The 19,830-nt window shown below is 34.4% G+C and overlaps 1 protein-coding gene across 1 annotated transcript in view; it reads right to left on the bottom strand.

Annotated features, from left to right (window-relative positions):
* LOC139859266 (uncharacterized) overlaps positions 1–19,830 on the bottom strand; it is a 38,891-nt gene that overhangs the window by 13,095 nt on the left and 5,966 nt on the right. Inside the window, exon 3 of the mRNA XM_071848063.1 lies at positions 17,671–17,750. Coding sequence (XP_071704164.1) covers positions 17,671–17,750 — 80 coding nt within the window. The remainder of the gene's footprint in view (positions 1–17,670; positions 17,751–19,830) is intronic.

Here is a 19,830-nt window from a genome sequence, read left to right as displayed (position 1 = left end):
ACAACTACTGCTTTACTAGTATTTCTAATGGTAACCAAGTGTATAAAGTAAAAATTTTAAAAATCCGAAAGAATTTAACCCCTTCCCACACTTAAGATCTTGCAATGCCCTCATTTGCAAGAAATCAGTAACAATTTGAATTATTGAGGGTGATTAGCATAGAAAAATGATTAAATTTTACCAAAGTTTCCAAACATATCGTTGTTTGTGTTGAATGAGAAATGGTACACATCATTTGTTCATTCCGTCTTGTTGTTACATCACATTTATTTTTAATCTTGTCGTCAAAATTAGTTGCTTTTGCTGAACTTAATGCCAGTCTTTGAAAATGCGTTGTTTTACCCTGTTGTGTACATAAGATAAACTGCAAACATATATACATATTTTTGAAGTTTGGTATATTACCCCACATTCAAAAATTATTAAAATCTAAAAATAAAAGTTAGAAAATTATAAAAACTGTTACAATATTAACATAAGTGTTAAATGTAGTAACATTACAAAAATAAAATAAATAAAACTAAATAAACAAGGGTTGTTACTGGTACCAGTAGGGGTTCCATGCATAACCGTATGTGTTATAAAATGCTTCAGCTGGGTTATAAGTAGGATACGGTGGTTGCATCTCTATAGACCAGGGAGGAAATATGGGAATTGGAGTAGGAATATAGTTTCTACCTATATGTTGGCAATGAGCTATGATTTGGTTTTGATGAACTTGCCAATCTTCAAATGCTCGATGTCTAGCATTTTCATACTCTTGCGAAGCTATAAACCTTTGCATTTCTGTCATTTTATTTCCCCCTCCCACATTACCTGGCTGTTGATTTCTCTCAACCTGTGGATGCCTTCCATTATATGCTACTGCGGCGTTATTTCTCCTCTTCAAAACCTTAGCACCATGATATACATTTAAACCAATTGTATCGTGCGGTTCTGGTTCTTCGATTAATAATCCCCCCTACTTATATCCACATCGAGATACTCAGCAATTAATGTAATAAATATACCACCTCCTATTATACTGTGCGGTCTCATCCCCCTAACCATAGCTGATAAATAATAACCCACACAATAAGGTATACTTACAGCGCTTTGTGGGTCTCGAATACACATATGGTAAAATAAATCTTGCTCATTTACCTTTTCCTTATTTTTACCTCGCTGTGTAATCGAGTTCGCTAGAAACCTGTGAATTACTCTTAACTCAGCTCTATCTATATCCAAATAAGAGTAATTTCCCCCTTTAAATCGGTGATGGCTAGTCATTTGACTCCATACACCATGCGTATCAAAACTTTCGTCTATCCTCCTACCATTTAATATCAACCCTCGACAATCGGCAGATGCTAGCTCCTCAGGCGTATATATACGTAAGGCCTGAGCCATGTCTAGTAGAGACATGTGGCGCATCGAACCTCCTAACAAAAATCTAATAAAAGATCGATCGGTTAAACTAGCTACCCGATCATTTATTTCTATACTACACAATAATTCTTCACACCATACTTTATATACAGGTCTACGCATGTTGAATAATCGTACCCAATCGTTAAAAGTAGAATTACCATACCTCTGTGTAAGTAATTCTCTAATTGGCTCGACCAATTCTACAGCTTCTAATGGTCCCCATTCTATTACCCTAGGTACTTCAACAACTTTAGAATGAAGAGTATGCAAGCCCCTTTGGTATTTTGGATAATCTATCCAACGTCTGTCTAATCTCAAGTTCGGGTGCAAATTTTCCACGTGCATATCTGAAAATATCATAACTGGATGATGTATATCTTGTTTGTAATGGTTATCGACATCCTGTTGTTCCGCATTCTCAGGAGGAGCATTGCGAGCTTGGGATGAAGATTCACCCCTTTCAGTCTGCAAAACACGTCAAACAAAATTTTTGTGCATCCAAATATGCATTAGTGTCAGCAAAATCATCAATCAAAATAATTACAATGACATGTTCAATTTATATCAAACTTATGCTCATTTTCATATTTTTATCAAATCTACACTTTTTCAAATAAGCATATACGAAAATGTTCGTCAAGTTCATAAGCATTCAACTCAAATAACATGTCAAAATAATCATTATTAGCAATTAAACAAGTTTCAAATGGCATTATCTCTCAAAAATCAAGTTCATGAATTTTAGACTTGAAAAAGTCCACTTTAATTCTCAAAAATCATGTTTAGGCTCAAAGTTTGGATCATTTAACTACCTAAACATGTTACACTACTTAATTTAGCAATAATTCATGACAAAAATCGGCCATAACCTTTTTATATCAAAAAGCCCCAAATTGCTCAAGAACACAAACCCTAGATTACTCAAAATTTGAAGTTTAAGGCTTCTAATCATGTTAAATAGCATCAATCTAGGTTATACAAGCATAATACACAAACAATTTAAGTATAATTACACTAAAAAGCATCAAAATCGAATTGGGTATAAAATTGCTCAAGAACACTAATTTTCGGATTAAAGGGTGTTTTGATGTAGAAATTTACCGTTTTCCTTGAGTAATTCCTTGATAGCATCCTTCTCAACATGATTTTATAAAAGATTTGATGAAAAATGGCCAAAAAATTCGATTTTTGTGTGTGTTTTTCGGGTTTTTTCGCAGTATATTTTGGTGTGGGTGTTTGGGGACTGATCTGTTTGGCCCTTTTATTATTATTTTTTCTGGATTTTGCAAGCTCCGCGTGTCGCGGCACTTAACTCTTTCAAACTCCGCGAGTCGCGGCAATTTATTTTTTTTATTTTTTATTTTTTTTATTTTTTTTAACAATCTTTAACTTATAAAATAATTAAGTAATTAATTTTAAAATTTTGTTTCCTTTGTTATTTAGGACGAGGTCATTTCGGATCGATGTCCTAGTCCGTTCCTCGATAAAATTTTAAAATTTATCTTTTTGTAGCGGTTGTTTTAAAAGCTAAGATTTTTGGGTTTTTTTAATGTTTTTGGCATACTTTAATTCAATAAGATTAAAAATAATGATAATAAAAGTTCTCATCCCTCCCTTGGGTAAAGCAATTTCGGTTCAAAGACCTAGTCTTCAACTCACGACGAATTTTTAAAAATCATATTTTTAATTTAGCGAAATAAAGTAAATTTTTGTTTTTAAATTCACACCAAACTTAAATTAAAAATGCATAAAATTCAAAATTAATATTAAAAATTCACACCAAGCTTAAATTTAAAATGCATAAAATTAAAAATTCACACCAAACTTATATTATATTTTTGTTTTTATACATACAAACTTATATTAAAAAGATTAATTTTTCAAATATTTACAATTTTAAAGAAGTTTACAATATTAATTTAATTTTTATATATTAATTTTAAAAACATGGTAAAAATAAAATTAAAAATCTTTTTGGCTTTTATCCCACTTTAATCAATCAAATATTATCAAAAATATGCGCCCCTCTTTTCGGTAAAGTAATTTCGGTTCCATGACCTAATTTAACTCATGACGAATTTTTAAAATATTTTGGGTTGATTGATTAAAGATATTTATACCTTAAGAATAAACGTTAAATTTCGCAGTGATGTAATAAATTTTTGTATGATATTAACAATTTCGGTCGCAAGACCTAATTTCATCAAATACCAATTTAATACTTTATAGCGAACAAATTAGCGTTTATTATCAAAAGGTTAAAAATAAAAATAAAAATAAAAAAACTGTACATACTTACCTGTGAAATAGTATTCTTAGTGATATGCTCTAGCCCACTCATAAGATAGTCGGACTAATTGATTTTCCATGGCTACATAGGCGTAACCTCGAGCATTTAATGTTTTTTCTTCTAAACATATGAACGGTCCATCTCTGCATAAAGTAACAAATTCGGTGTTTGAATAGGTTTGATTATTTGAACATTTACCTTCGTGTGACCATTTTCCGCATTTGTGACATTTTTCAAGGTGTCGTGCTCTTCTTTTCGCTGCGGATTTTGATTTTCCTTTACCAAATTGTGACTTATTATCTTCGCATCTGGATTCTTTTCTTACTCCGTCCAATTTACCTCTGATTAATGATACTATTTCACTCGGAAGTGTGTCATTATTACGTTTAGTGATCAAAGCGTGTAGCATTAGACCATGGTTTAGTTCACAGGAAGTCTTCATTTCGTAAAAACCTAAAAAAAATAAAAATTCAGAATGGGGGGAGAAGACTAGTTCTTTAGGGTCTGCTAGGGAAAGACCATTCGGGTTCCATTTTCGAGAAATACACGAAAATAGAAAATCTAACTCTAACAGAAATACATAAACCTCCCTACACTTAGTTGAAATTGTGATTAACATTATTTTCAATTGAATCATCAACAACTTGTATATCTTTGACTTTTACTTCAATCCATTTGCTGATTTCCTTCGTAACTTTCACAAATTCAACTAACATCGCCTTTTGTTTTGGCGATAAATTGGATACTAATTGGTTACATAACTTAAAGTTTCCCTTAATCTTAGCATCGTGAATCCGTTTATAAAGTTTCTTCGTTGAACTGTTAAAAATGGGTTCATCTAATTTCGTATCATCAACGGTATTCTTTGTGATTGGATCATTATTAAGTGTTTCTTCATCTTCCCCACACTTATGCGTTTTTATTAGTCTAACAGTTTTGGTTGGTAGAGATCTAAACTTTCGGTTCACAAAGGTGATCGATGTATCACCATCCCGAAGTGTCATTCTACCTTCTCTTACATCAATGAATGCCTCGGTGGTTGCTAAAAATGGGCGACCTAGAATTAGAGGAATATCAAGGTTTTCCTCCATATTAATCACTATGAAGTTTGCAACAAAGGTCAAACTTCCTACGTTAACAAGTAAATTATTTGCTATTCCAACCGGGTGTTTAATGGTTTGGTCAAATGATTGAATACCTATTTTGGTTGGTTTTAATTTACACATGCCTAATCTTTTGTATAAGGAAAGAGGCATAATATTTGCACTTGCTCCTAAATCTGCGAGTCCATTATATAGAGCACCATCATTAAGCAAGCAAGAAATGTAAAATTCACCCGGGTCTCCTGCTTTAGTAAGTCGAGTTGGTTTGTAAACCTTTTTCGGGTGTTCTTTTCTTGGTTCTTTCACTTCTATTTGAACTTCTTGTTCACATTTTTCTTCGTTTCTTGGAATGGGAGGTTTGTATAAGAATTCTTCTTCATCACTCAAATTTGACTCCTCCCTATATTCCAATTTTGATTTTTCATATGTTGTTGATAACATATTTATGTTTTCATTTTGAAGGTTTTCTTGGGTGGTGAAATTATGATTAACTTCAGTGTCAACTTCCATCGGACCATGTATGTAATGTTTAACTCTGTGACCACTAACTTTAAATTCAATCCCATTTGAATTTATTAATTCTACTGTTCCGTATGGGAAAACTCTTTTGACTATGAATGGTCCAGACCATCTTGATTTCAATTTTCCAGGAAATAGCTTGAATCGTGAATTGAAAAGAATAACTCTGTCTCCTTCTTTAAATTCTTTTGAACTTCTTATTCTTTTATCATGCCATTTCTTTGTTCTTTCCTTATAGATTAACGAATTTTCATATGCTTCATGTCTTAATTCTCCTAATTCGTTTAATTGACTTAACCGTAGACGTCCAGCATCATGTAAATCAAGATTACATGTCTTCAAAGCCCAAAATGCTTTGTGTTCAATTTCTACTGGAAGATGACATGCTTTTCCATAAACGAGTCTAAAAGGTGTGGTTCCAATTAGAGTTTTGTAGGCTGTTCTAAAAGCCCAGAGTGCATCCTCCAACTTAATGGACCATTCCTTTGGATTTGATCCTACGGTTTTTTCTAGAATATGTTTTAAAGCTCGGTTGGTATTTTCAACTTGTCCACTTATTTGTGGATGATATGCGGTGGAGATTTTATGAGTTACTCCATATCTTTTAAGAACTTTCTCAAGTTGATTGTTACAGAAATGAGTTCCCCGATCACTTATTAAAGCTTTCGGTGTTTCAAACCTTGCAAAAAGACGTTTTAAAAAATTGACTACAACTCGCGCATCGTTAGTTGGGAGAGCTTGTGCTTCCGCCCATTTAGATACATAATCAATGGCTACGAGAATGTAGAGATTATTATGAGATTTTGGAAATGGACCCATAAAGTCAATACCCTAAATGTCAAATACTTCACATACTTGAATGACATTTTGTGGCATTTCATCACGTTGACTTATTTTTCCGGCCCTTTGACAAGCATCATAGGATTTGCAAAGAAGGTGTGCGTCTTTGTAAATTGTAGGCCAATAGAATCCAGCATCATAAACTTTTCTTGCTGTGAGTTGAGACCATAATGCCCTCCTGTTGGTCCTGTGTGACAATGGTTTAAGATTTTACTAGCTTCATCTCCGAATACACATCGGCGTATTATTCCATCTGGACAACTTTTAAACAGATGTGGATCTTCCCAGAAATAGTGTTTTATATCACTAAAGAATTTCTTTCGTTTTTGGTACGATAATCTTTTTTCAAGGAATCCACATACTAAGTAGTTTGCATAGTCTGCAAACCATGGTATTTCATTATAATCTATCTTCAATAGATATTCATCAGGAAAGTTGTTTTGTATGGCCGATTCATTTAGAACTTCTAATTCGAGATTTTCAAGACGAGAAAGATGATCAGCGGCGAGATTTTCTGCTCCTCTTTTATCTCGGATTTCAATATCGAACTCTTGTAAGAGTAAGATCCAACGGATTAATCGTGGTTTGGCATCTTGTTTCGAAAATAGGTATCTAAGAGCAGAATGGTCAGTATAGACTACCGTTTTAGCTAGAACGAGATATGATCGAAATTTGTCAAAAGCAAAGACAATAGCAAGGAGTTCTTTTTCAGTAGTTTTATAGTTCGTTTGTGCTCCTTGTAACGTCTTACTAGCATAATATATAGGTTGAAATCGTTTTTCAATCCTTTGTCCTAAAACAGCTCCCATTGCAAAATCACTTGCATCGCACATAAGTTCAAACGGTAGATTCCAATTTGGTGTTCTCATGATCGACGCATTAGTGAGTTTCTCTTTAAGAATATTAAAAGATTTGATACATTCATCTGAAAAGATGAATGGAGCATCCTTTTCTAGGAGATTATTCATAGGAGTGGCAATTTTAGAAAAATCTTTTATGAAACGTCGGTAAAAACCGGCATGCCCTAGAAAACTCCTAACTCCTCTAACATTGGTGGGATGTGGAAGTTTAGCAATTACATCTACTTTAGCTCTATCCACTTCAATTCCTTCCTTTGAAATTTTATGTCCAAGAACGATGCCTTCTTTAACCATGAAATGGCATTTCTCCCAATTAATACTAGATTTGATTGTTCGCATCTAATAAGCATTCGTTCAAGATTAGCTAGACATGTTTCAAATGTATCACCGAAGACTGAAAAGTCATCCATGAAAACTTCCATGCATTCTTCTATCATGTCGTGAAAAATCGCCATCATGCACCTTTGAAAGGTTGCAGGGGCGTTACAAAGTCCAAATGGCATGCGTTTGTAAGCAAAAGTACCATAAGGGCACGTAAATGTGGTTTTTTCTTGGTCCTCGGGTGCTATTGGAATTTGAAAATATCCGAAAAAACCATCAAGAAAACAATAGTAACTATTTCCGGCTAATCTTTCCAACATTTGATCAATAAAAGGTAAGGGAAAGTGATCTTTTCTGGTGGCGTCATTTAATTTTCTATAATCAATACACACACGCCATCCTGTTACAGTCCTAGTAGGAATAAGCTCATTTTTCTCATTTGTAATGACAGTCATGCCACCCTTCTTAGGTACGCATTGAACTGGGCTTACCCATGGACTATCAGAGATTGGATAAATTAAACCTGCATCTAGCAGTTTAATTATTTCTTTTTTAACAACATCTTGCATATTAGGATTTAGTCTTCGTTGGCGTTGCACATACGTTTTATGACCTTCTTCCATAAGGATTTTATGTGTGCAATACGAAGGACTTATGCCTTTAATATCATGAATCATCCATGCAATGGCTGGTTTATGAGCTTTCAACACAGAAATGAGTTGAGATTTCTCATTTTCAGTAAGAGAAGACGATATTATTACAGGTAATTCAGATTCACCATGTAAATAAGCGTATTCCAAATGGTTTGGAAGTGGCTTTAACTCTAATGTCGGAGGTTCTTCTATTGATGATTTATATCGATATCTGTCTTCTTCTTTTAGCATTTGAATTTCTTCTGTTGTTGGTTCATATCCATTAGCTATTAGTGTAGCTAACATTTCAGTTTCATCAATTTGTTCAGTTCCTTCTCCTAAAGAACATTCTCCTGTTCCTTGTAATTCTGGAAATTCTTCTAATAGTTCTCATGTGAATCTATAGTTTGAATATAATAACATGTATCATCTGCAGATTGCGATTGTTGCATTGCTCTATCAACTGAAAAGGTAACACTCTCGTCCTCTATACTTAGGGTCAGTTTCTTACCAAACACGTCTATCATTGCTTTAGCCGTGTTTAAGAATGGCCTTCCTAATATGAGAGGAACTTGAGAATCTTCTTCCATGTCCAGAACAACAAAATCTACTGGAAATACTAAAGTACCAACTTTAACTAGCATGTTCTCCATTATCCCTCTAGGATATTTTATTAATCTATCGGCTAGTTGTATGCTTATTCTTGTTGGTTTCAATTCTCCAAGGTCTAGTTTAGCGTATAGTGAATACGGCATTAAATTTATACTAGCACCTAAGTCTGCCAATGCTTCTATTGAACTAAGACTACCCAGAAAACATGGAATTGTGAAACTTCCTGGATCAGATAGTTTTTCTGGTATCTTATTCAACAGCACTGCAGAACAATTAGCATTCATAGTAACGGCCGAGAGTTCTTCCATTTTCTTTCTATTTGTGATTAGATCTTTTAGAAATTTAGCATATCTAGGCATTCCTGAAATCACATCAATGAAAGGAAGATTTACATTTATCTGTTTAAACATATCCAAGAATTTGGATTGCTCGGCTTCAAGTTTCTCTTTTTTCATTTTACTCGGGTAAGGAAGTGGTGGTTGGTATGGTTTAACATAAGGTTTATCCTTAACTGTGTTATCTTCATTAACCTTTTCGACTACCGGTTCTTTTTCCTTATCTTGATCAGGTTGTGGTTCTTGTGGAGCAGGAATAGCTTCATCAGAAATTACATGTATTTCAGGTGGTTTAAGTGTTGTACCACTTCTTGTGGTAATGGCTTTAGCTGTTTCATTCCGGGGGTTTGCATTTGTATCACTAGGTAAACTTCCCGGTTTTTTTTCACCTATTAACCTTGCTAGGTTACTTACTTGTTGTTCCAAGTTTTGAATAGAAGCTTGTTTATTTCTAAATGCTTGAGCATTTTTTTCATTGGTTTGTTTCTGAGATGTGAAAAACTGCGTTTGAGTTTCAACTAGCTTCGTTATCATATCTTCTAAATTCGGCTTTTTATCATCGGGTTGTGGTGGTTTGTTTTGAAAATTAGGTCTTTGCTGATTGTAAGTATTATTGGATACTTATTGATTGCTAGGACCTTGTTGGTTGTTGTATGGAACATTTCGGTTATAATTCTGGTTTTGATTGTAAATCGGTCTTGGCGGTTGATAATTATTCTGATAATTATTTCCAGGCCTTTGGTTTATGTATGAAATATTCTCTCTTTGTTCCATTGTTAGTTCAATACTAAGACAATCTTTTGTCAAATGTGGTCCTCCACACTGCTCACAACTAATTCGTATTGAGTGGATATCTTTAGTCATCTTTTCCATTTGTCTCTCGACAGCATCTATCTTTGCGGAAATGGAATCTAAGTCATGACTAGAATCGGCTCTAGCTGCTTTAGATGATCTAACGATATCTTTTTCTTGGTGCCACTCATGTGAGTGGGAAGCTGTGTTATCAATAATTTTATAAGCATCATTTTCGGTTTTCTTCATAATAGAACCATCAGCTGCTATATCGATGTCTTTCCTTATAGTGATGTCGCATCCTTGGTAGAATATTTGTACTATTTGACAGGTGTCTAAACTATGTTGCGGACATCCTCTTAATAACTTTCCAAATCTAGTCCACGCCTCATATAGAGTTTCATTCGGTTTCTGTGTGAACGTAACAATTTCTCCTTGAAGTCTTACGGCTTTAGATGCAGGAAAGAATTGTTTAAGAAATTTTTCAACTAAAACGTCCCATGTGTCAATCGCCCCTTCAGGTAACGATTCCAACCAATCTTTGGCTTCTCCCTTTAAAGTCCAGGGAAATAACATGAGGTATATCTGTTCATCTTCAACTTCTCGGATTTTAAATAGTGTGCAGATCCTATTAAAGGTACGAAGATGTTCATTTGGATCTTCCTTCGGCGCACCACTAAATTGGCATTGATTAGTCACCATATGTAGAATTTGTCCTTTGATTTCATAATCTGGCGCATTAATGTCTGGATGAGTAATTGCGTGACCTTGGCTAGTGCGTTTAGCTCTCATTCGGTCTTCCATACTTAAAGGTTCCAGATTCTCCATAATTGAATTTGTTGAATCTGAATCACTAGAGGATTCTGATTTAATGGTTCGTTCCTCAACAATCTCTATTTGAATGATTGGTGGTTCCGGAGGAAAAAATAATGGTTCAGGATCTATGAATTGTCCCTGAATATTCTCCGGATTCTCAATTGTGAGGTCGGGTTCAAAAAATGGATTATCGAAAATTTGAATTGGAGTACTTGGTCGACTGGATGACGATTCTAAAGAAAAATCAATGGCGGTAATATTAGCTAGATGTCTTGATCGAGTTACAGGTGGTGAACGTACAAAAGGTGGTGAACGTCTTGCTCGGTGCATTCACTGAATATCCTATTAGTTTTTAAAAGGAAAGAAAAATTATATAAGTTATCCAATTAATAGACTTTTCTGATTTTGCCCACGTTTCGAATAGCCAAAAGATGCAGAAGAGGGGCAGGATTCGTTTGGTCTCAATATAATTGAGTACTGTTTGGCTCCAATAACCCGGTCCACGTACAAATCCAACTATTACTACGAACCAGAAAATTTTGATGTCTATCAATTTAACCACTTAAAATAAATTTTCGTAATTTTAAGAAATTTAGATAAGAAATAGAATAAAAATCTATGTCCTAAAACTAGAATTGCGAGAAATAAGAAAGAAAAAGAGTGCGTCGAAAAAGGTCGAAAAAGAAAAGGGTTGAAAAATAAAAGGCGTCGAAAAATAAGAAAGAAAAAGAGTGACTATGAAACTTTAAAATACTCGACTAACCCAACGTTATTACAATCACTAATTTAAAATTAAAATTGCAAATTGAGATTACTAATTGGAGTGATAATTGATACATAGGTAAAAGGCGTCGAAAAATAAAAATAAGAAATAAGAAAGTAGTGCGTTGAAACTTAAAAAGGAACTAAAAACTAAAAATTAAAAGTTGCGTCTAAAAATATTAAAGCTTACGAGTAAAACTATATCCCAAATGGCAATAACTTAAAAAGGTATTAAAACTTAAAAAGGCGTCGCAAAATTCTAAAGCACCTAAATCTTAGTCTAAAGAAAAAGTACTTAAGAGATTTTACGGCAAAGCCTAAAAATCTAAAAGTAAAAATAACTATGGCAAAAACTAAGCTTAAAACTAAAAACGAGCGAAAAATACAAAAATTACGCTAAAACGAATAAAAAGGGACAAAATATAAAAATATACTAAAAGTTGTAAAAAGTACAATTTTTATAAAAAATATTATTTTTATTTAATTTATTTTATAAAACTATTAATTTTATATATATAAATAAAACTAATTAAAAATAATTATTACAAATTAATTAAATCTTAAACTAAATAATAAATTAATTAACCCTAAATATTAATTAATTAATAATAATAATTAAAACTCCGTAATAAATGCCAAATTAGGGTTGCTGTGTGCCCGTGTCAGACGGCTCCGCGAGTCGCGGTATTTTCTTCTTCAAACTCCGCGAGTCGCGGGATATGAAAATTCAGATGACAGGCTGGTTTCGACAGGTTTCGTTTTTTTTTTTATTTTCTTTTTTAATAATTAAATAAAATATTTATATAAATGAAATAAAAACTTATGTTTTAAAAAAAATAAGATACTTTATAATTTTATAAAAATCTTAAAAATAGATTTATATATATATTTTTTTTCTTTTTGGTTTTTTATTTTACGTTTTAAATAAACACAAAATATTTAAATAAAACTTATATTTTTATAAAATAAAAATAAAGAAACTTTATAAAACTTAAATATTTAACAAACTCTTAAAAATATTTATATTTTTGTTTTCTTTTTATGTTTTCGAATATTTAAAACGTATTTTTACAGAAACGTATTTTTATAAAAGTAAACTAAAAATAAAAATCTTTTTTTTATTTATATATTAGCGTTGCGTTACCGGCGTTTAAGCTAGATTTTAAGTTCCCCGGCAGCGGCGCCAAAAATACTTGATAGTTATGCGAGGTGTATATGAAATACTATTAAATTTTACTAGGAAATACTATTAAATACGATACAATTTTACACAAGATATTTATTTATTTATAGAATGGATATACTTAAACCTTGCTAAAACACTTATAGGCAGTGTACCTAATCATACAGTAGTGTAGTTTTTAGTAAGTCCGGTTCGTTCCACAGGGAAAAATCTTTAAACAAAGCTTAACGCTATATTACTTTTAATTTATAAAAATACAAATATATATAAGTAATATTATTATTATTATAAAGGGGGTTTTTTACCGTTTAATGACCGGTTTGTCGATTTTAAAAACTTTAGTCGCAGTTAAAACCTAATGTAAAATATTAAATAAATAAAAGATTTAATTTAAAGCGTAAAGTAAATAACGATAATGAAATTTCGATAAATAAAAGTGCGATAAAATAAAATTGCGATAATTAAAAAGTACGATAATTAAAAGTGCAATTAAATACAATAACAATAAATAAAAGTGCGATAATTAGAAGTGCAATTAAATATAAAATAAAGGAAATTAAATATAAAATAAATGAATTATGCTTATTTAAACTTCCGTAATCATGATGTTTGACGTGTTGATTTTAGTTTTATGCCCATGGGTTAATTGTTCTTTGTCCTGGATTATTTAATATGTCCATACGGATTTGTCCATAATAGTCCATCAGTTATAAATATAAAGAGCGAAAGCCTTCGTCAAATTATTCTTATTCCCGAAGTCAAATATTCTAACTAATTGGGGATTCGAATTGTAACAAGGTTTTAATACTTTGTTTAATGAATACACCAGGTTATCGACTGCGTGTAAACCAAGGTTTTACTACTTTGTTAACAATTACACCAATTACCCTTGAATGTAATTCACCCCTGTTTCAACAAGTCTATTAACTATTAATCCAGTTCCGTGTTCGGTAAAATGAATAATTATTGGTATTTATAGATATCCCGCCCACCGTACCCAGTCAAGCGTATGTGGTTATATATAAATACGTCGAATTATAAGTTTGTATATTAAATTAACAAGGTATTGTTTAGTTAATATAAAACCCATTAATAGCCCATAGTCTAATTTCCACAAGTGTCGTTCTTTTATCCAAACCCCAATTATGGTACAAAGCCCAATTACCCAATTTTAGTATTTTTAGCCCAACATCATGATTACTTCGGTATTAAATAAGCATAATAATAACTTAGCTATGAGACATTAATGAAAATAATATAAACATAACTTACAATGATTAAAAATAGCGTAGCGTTACACGGACAGAATTTCGACTTACACCCTTACAACATTCGCTAACATACCCTTATTATTAGGATTTAAAATTAAAATTAAAATTAAAATATAATATATATATATATATATATATATATATATATATATATATATATATATATATATATATATATATATATATATATATATATATATATACGTTTACATATATTGAGAGAGAGATAGATTATATGATATTTTTACGATCAAAATGCGTTGCCTTTTATAGGAATTTTCGTCCAGGGAAGCTCCGCAACTCGCGGCATTTTTGGCCTTCAAACTCCGCAACACGCGGAGTTCGTATTTCCAGCTCACACAGCCTTGGCTCCTAGCTTGCCGACGGTTTATAATATATTATATAATATATAAATAATTATAAGAATTATTTAAATATTATATTATATTTATGTGCATAGTTGACTTGTAATTTTTAGTCCGTTGCGTCGAGCGTTGAGAGTTGACTCTGGTCCCAGTTCCGGATTTTCGAACGTCCTTGCGTACAATTTAATATCTTGTACTTTGCGTTTTGAATCTTGTACTCTTGTAATTTCGAGATGTTTCTTATCAATAATTGGAACCTCTTTGATTGTATTTTGTACTTTTGAGCTTTTTAGTCGTTTGCGTCTTCAATTCGTCGAATCTGTCTTTTGTCTTCACTTTTTATTATTTAACAGAATATCACTTGTAAATAGGACAATTGCAACTAAAAGCTTGTCTTTCTTAAGGAATAATGCTATGAAATATATGTTCATTTTTAGCATTATCAGAATACATGCGCTTTTTTTTTTTTTACGTTTTACATACTAGGCACGAGTACTTAAACTTTATATATGTGTGGGTTATATAACGGCATAAACTTTCCCCTTAGCTCGGTAACGTTTAGTCATTGGTTTTTGAACCGGTGAACGTGAATCTTAGATATGGATCCATAGGGTTTGAGATCCCCACTCGGGCTAGTCGCGCTAGCATTTAACGGGTGTTTAATACTTCGTAAACATACGCACTCGCCAAGTGTACTTTTAGGGGGTAATAAACGTTAAGTTAGTTACCAAGTTCCCACGGTTAAACATATACTTTTCATACTATTTTGAAAAGCTGTTTGGAGCACTGAAATCTCGTGGCCTACCTTACATTACTGTTACACCTTAAACTATAGCTCATCAACATTATTATTGACGTTTTTAAGCATGTTTTCTCAGGTGCTTAGAGGTTTGTTGCTTCCGCTGTTTAGACTTGCTGTCTTGGTGTTTAAACTTGCTGTTAAGGACCTGCTGTGCTAGAATTCCACTGCATTACTTATAGATGTCTCAATCATGGAACTTTTCTTTTGCATTCGTAGTTTATGTTATTTTCAAATAATGACTTTGTAACGACCTTGGTGTCACGTTATCTTTTGTAAACGCTATCTTTTATCAATGCAAAACTGATTTTCAAATAGCATGTAGTATTCGACCGTGTAAAGATCCTGTTGTTGACAAATCGTACACGATGGTTTTTTACGGGGCGTCACAAGTAAAGACCTAACTAATTCGTTCTTGAATTTTGAACAATATGAAAAACTGAACTGGATGATAAAAACTCTGACCTAATCCTCTATTTATAATATTTTAAGACGGCTAACCAAGCCGGCGGCTTCATTGAGGCGGTTTCAGGGTGAAGCCGGCGGCTTCCCTGAGTCAGTGACTTTCTCTCCAAGCAAATCGTGATCTTTAAGCCAAAAACACGTAACCGCCTTCATTAAGCCGGCGACTTGCTGCTAAGCCAGCTGCTTCACTTATCTGGCAAATCTCTTTGATTTTGTTTCCTTATTTACTTGAACTTGATCAGCAAGTCGAGAAACCGTGTCTTCAAAGCCGACGGCATCAGGGTGAAGCCGGTGGCTTTGCTTTACTTTTCCTTTGGCTCCAAGTTTAGCATATTTTACGAACGAAACAGGAACATTCTAGAATCCATGGGGAAGCCGGCGGCTTTGTAGTCCTTAGGCCGGCGGCTTCATTTCTCATCTCTTTATTTTTTTCACTGTTTTTGTTCCTGTTTTGCACATAACTCAAACAAAATATTAGAATTACCTATTCCCCCTTTTACCCATTTTAACGTGTTTTGGTATTAAAATGACTCTAAAATAACAAGATAACTCCTCAAAATGTTATAAAAATGCTGTATAATTTTGGAGTTATCAGTGATTTTGGGTTAAAATTGTATTTTAACATAAGTCAAAGGTGGTCAAACGCAATATGGGTTAATATTGCGCATGTTGGGGTTTTGGTGTAAATGATGTTTGAAATGATTACTACCTAAGTTCTAATTTAGTGTTAAGACCTAGGTTTGGTCTATTTGGTGTCGAGTACAATTTAGGTTAAATTGTACTTTGTTGAGTGGGTTTGAATTACCACCCGAAGTGGTAATTGGTTTGTGTCCATTAGGTGTTAAATGGGCGGGTTTTGGCGAGCAGGGTGAGATCCCTCGACTAAGGGATGTGAGTGTCGGGTTCTCTTTTAGAGAATTGTTATTTATGTGCATATTGTGCCTATGTGTGATATAGGTGGTTGCTTGCTCGGATATGAGGACGGAGATCATAATACACTACTTGTGCGAGCATTCCAAGGTGAGTGGAATAATTATGCATGTATGTATATAGTGTATTTATTTGTGAATGTTATGGTATGAACCAACGAGCCGGTAGCACCATAACATGTATGTGACGATTGTCATGATGTGAACCACGAGCCGGTAGCATCAAAGTGCGAACCACGAGCCGGCAGCGCCAAAGTGTGAACCAAGGAGCCGGTAGCACTATAAAATGAGGTGTGAACCACGAGCCGGTAGCGCCAAAGTGTAAACCAAGGAGCCGGTAGCACTATAAAATGAGGTGTGAACCACGAGCCGGTAACGCCTAAGTGTGAACCAAGGAGCCGGTAGCACTATAAAAGAGTATGACTCAAATGCGTAGTGGCGTGAACCAAGGAGCTGGTAGCGTCATAGCATTACGTATGGTGTGAACCATGAGCCAGTAGCACCATAGTGTTTATGGTTAACCATATGGTTTGTGTATGTGTTGTAGTGTAGCAAATTATATTGTTTGAGTATATGCTATTGGTTATGCTAGCTTGCGATATTGGAGGTTATTAGTTTTATGCTTGAGATGGTTTGCTAATTATATTGCTAGCATGTATACGGTATGTGAGTAAGTGTATGCAAGTAGGTACATTATATATGTATATGTATAATTATTGCATTCACTAAGCGTTTTGCTTACCCTCTCGTTGTTTACATTTTTATAGATTTGCGTGGAGGTGATGGCTCGGGTAAGTGTGGGGACTAGTGGGCTTGCGTGGTTTGCTTTAGAAGGCGTGCTGTTGGATTTGATTAGGATTGGGTAGCGTATCCCCAATCACCATGCTCGGTCTATGTTTGTATTAAACTAAAATGGGTCGAAATGGTCACTTTGTCGTAATTTGGGTTGATGTGAGCCCGGTGTTGTAAAACTCAATTTTATTGTGGGAAGTTCTTAGTTTTACTTATATTGACGTGTTATGACAATTTGTTTCATTTAAAAGTGTTAAGAAGTGTATTTTATGAATGAGCATAAAAGAAAGTGGACATGCCACTTTGGAGTGGCGCGCCCCTATATGGAGCGGCGCTCCATTTGTCTGAAACTGGGCTGTTTATATAAAAAAAAATTTAAGCGTTTTTGGTTGGATAACGGGTTGGGTCGTTACAACCATTCTCGGTATAGAGAAGTAGTTTGTTGATGGAGAATACCTAGGATTAGGTTTGGGCACTCTAGTCGAGCGTCTAAGTATAGGAGCAACCGGTATGGTTGGACCGGTTTCATTAGCCTCCTCATCACTAGAACTCGCACTATGTTCGAAATTATTACCGCTATCCGAACCATCTCCATCATTGTCAAGATCCGACTCATCACCATTAATCGGCAATTCATTGTTCCCCGAACTCCCACTAGAACCCACAAGATCATCAAGAGAAACATCATCAAGAATAACATGATCCGGTTTTTGACTGCCCGTTTCCGGTTTGCCATAGACCGAATCTTCATCAAAGGTAACATCACGCAATCGAATAACCTTTCTAGCTTCATTATCCCAACAACGATAGCCCATCTCATCCGAACCGTAACCAATGAACGTACTCTTCTTTGACTTAGCTTCAAGTTTATCTTTATCAATATCTTTGGTCTTCACATAAACATTACACCCAAAGATTCTAAGATGATCATAACTAACCTTTTTACCTAGCCATTATTCTTCGGGAATTCGGAAACCCAATGGTGTTGAGGGTCCCCTATTAATCAAATAAGCCGCCGTATTAACCGCATCCGCCCAAAACATCTTAGGCAAACCGACATGTAGTCTCATACTCCTAGCCCTTTCATTCAACGTACGATTCATACGTTCGGCGACCCCATTGTGTTGCGGTGTCTCCGGTACCAATTTCAACATTCTAATACCGAACTTTGCACAATGGTCTTTAAACTCAAGACTACCATATTCTCCTCCATTGTCCGACCTTAAGAACTTGACTTTTAAATTGGTCTCATTCTTAACCATAGCTTTCCACTTCACAAAAGTACCAAAAACTTTGGATTTAACTTTAAGAAAATAAACCCATACCTTTCGAGTGGCGTCATCAATGAAGGTGACATAATAACGAGAACCTCCATGTGATTCTACATTCGTTGGCCCAAAAACATCCGTATGAACTAGCTCCAATTTCTTCAACTTTGGTGAATTCCCCGATTTAACAAAAGTTACCTTCTTTTGCTTCCCATAAGTGCATGGTTCGCAAAACCCAAGCTCTGTCTTTTTCAAATCTGGAATTCTCCCACTCAAACTAAGAACCTTCATACCCTTCTCATCCATATGCCCGAGTCTTCGGTGCCATAGAGTAGAACTAGCCCCAACATCAACCGTAGCAATCACCGTGTCTTCTTCAAACACCTCAACCATATAAAGAGTTCCCCTTTTATGTCCACGAGCTATGACATTACTACCCTTAATCACCTTCCATTGGCGATTCTTGAAAGTAACCTCATTACCTTCTTCATTTAATTGACCAACCGAGATTAACTTCCTCTTTAACTTAGGAATAAACCTCACGTTCTTCAAAGTCCAGTTAGAACCAAGAGTAGTCTTCAATACAACATCTCCTATACCTTTAATCTCGAGACTTTTGTTGTTTGCCAATCTAACTTTACCTTGATACGCCCAAAAATTCCTCATCACGCTCTTAGTGGGTGTAGCGTGAAACGAAGCTCCCGAATCCAAGACCCAAGACTCCACCGAACTTTCAATACTACATAGTAGTGCATCCTCCGTATCTTCCGCGGTCAAGTTAACATCTTTAACCGGAGCATTCTTACAATATCTTTGATAATGCCCCTTTTGATTGCAACCCCAACAAATAATGTCACTTCGGTCTTTCGATGGATACCTCTTCTTGAACTTCCCTTTACTCTTCTTCACACCGCGATCAACTTTCCTACCACAGTTGTCGGTACTTAACAAAGAACCGGATAACAATTCCCCCGAACTTCTCCTACGAGTGTCTTCACCGAGAATTAAATCCCTAATTCCTTCATACGCAAGCTTAGTAGTACCGGTAGAGCTACTAACCGCGGTAACCGTACCCGACCAAATTTCCGGTAATGATGAAAGCAAGATTAGTGCTTTTAGTTCATCAAAAAACTTGATTTCAACCGACTCTAATCTTGAAACAAGATTGTTGAATTCGTTGATATGATCCTTTGCACTCATACCTTCCTTCATCTTCATGTTGAACAATTGTCGCATGAGAAAAACCTTATTCGCCACCATAGGTTTCTCATACATGTTGGAGAGCGCCTTCAAACAATTAAACGTTGTCTTTTCATTCATGATATTACCTACAACGTTCTTAGCGAGTGCAAGACGAACCACACCCAAAGCTTGACGATCCAAGAGCATCCAATCGGCATCGTTCATGCCTTCGGGTTTGGTCTCCAACAAAGGTTGGTGAAGTTTCTTTTGATACAAGTAGTCTT

This window comes from Rutidosis leptorrhynchoides, chromosome 7 (assembly GCF_046630445.1).
Source record: "Rutidosis leptorrhynchoides isolate AG116_Rl617_1_P2 chromosome 7, CSIRO_AGI_Rlap_v1, whole genome shotgun sequence".
Taxonomy (NCBI): domain Eukaryota; kingdom Viridiplantae; phylum Streptophyta; class Magnoliopsida; order Asterales; family Asteraceae; genus Rutidosis; species Rutidosis leptorrhynchoides.
Note: the sequence above shows the minus strand (reverse complement) of the source record. Positions and strands in the feature narration are given on the sequence as shown.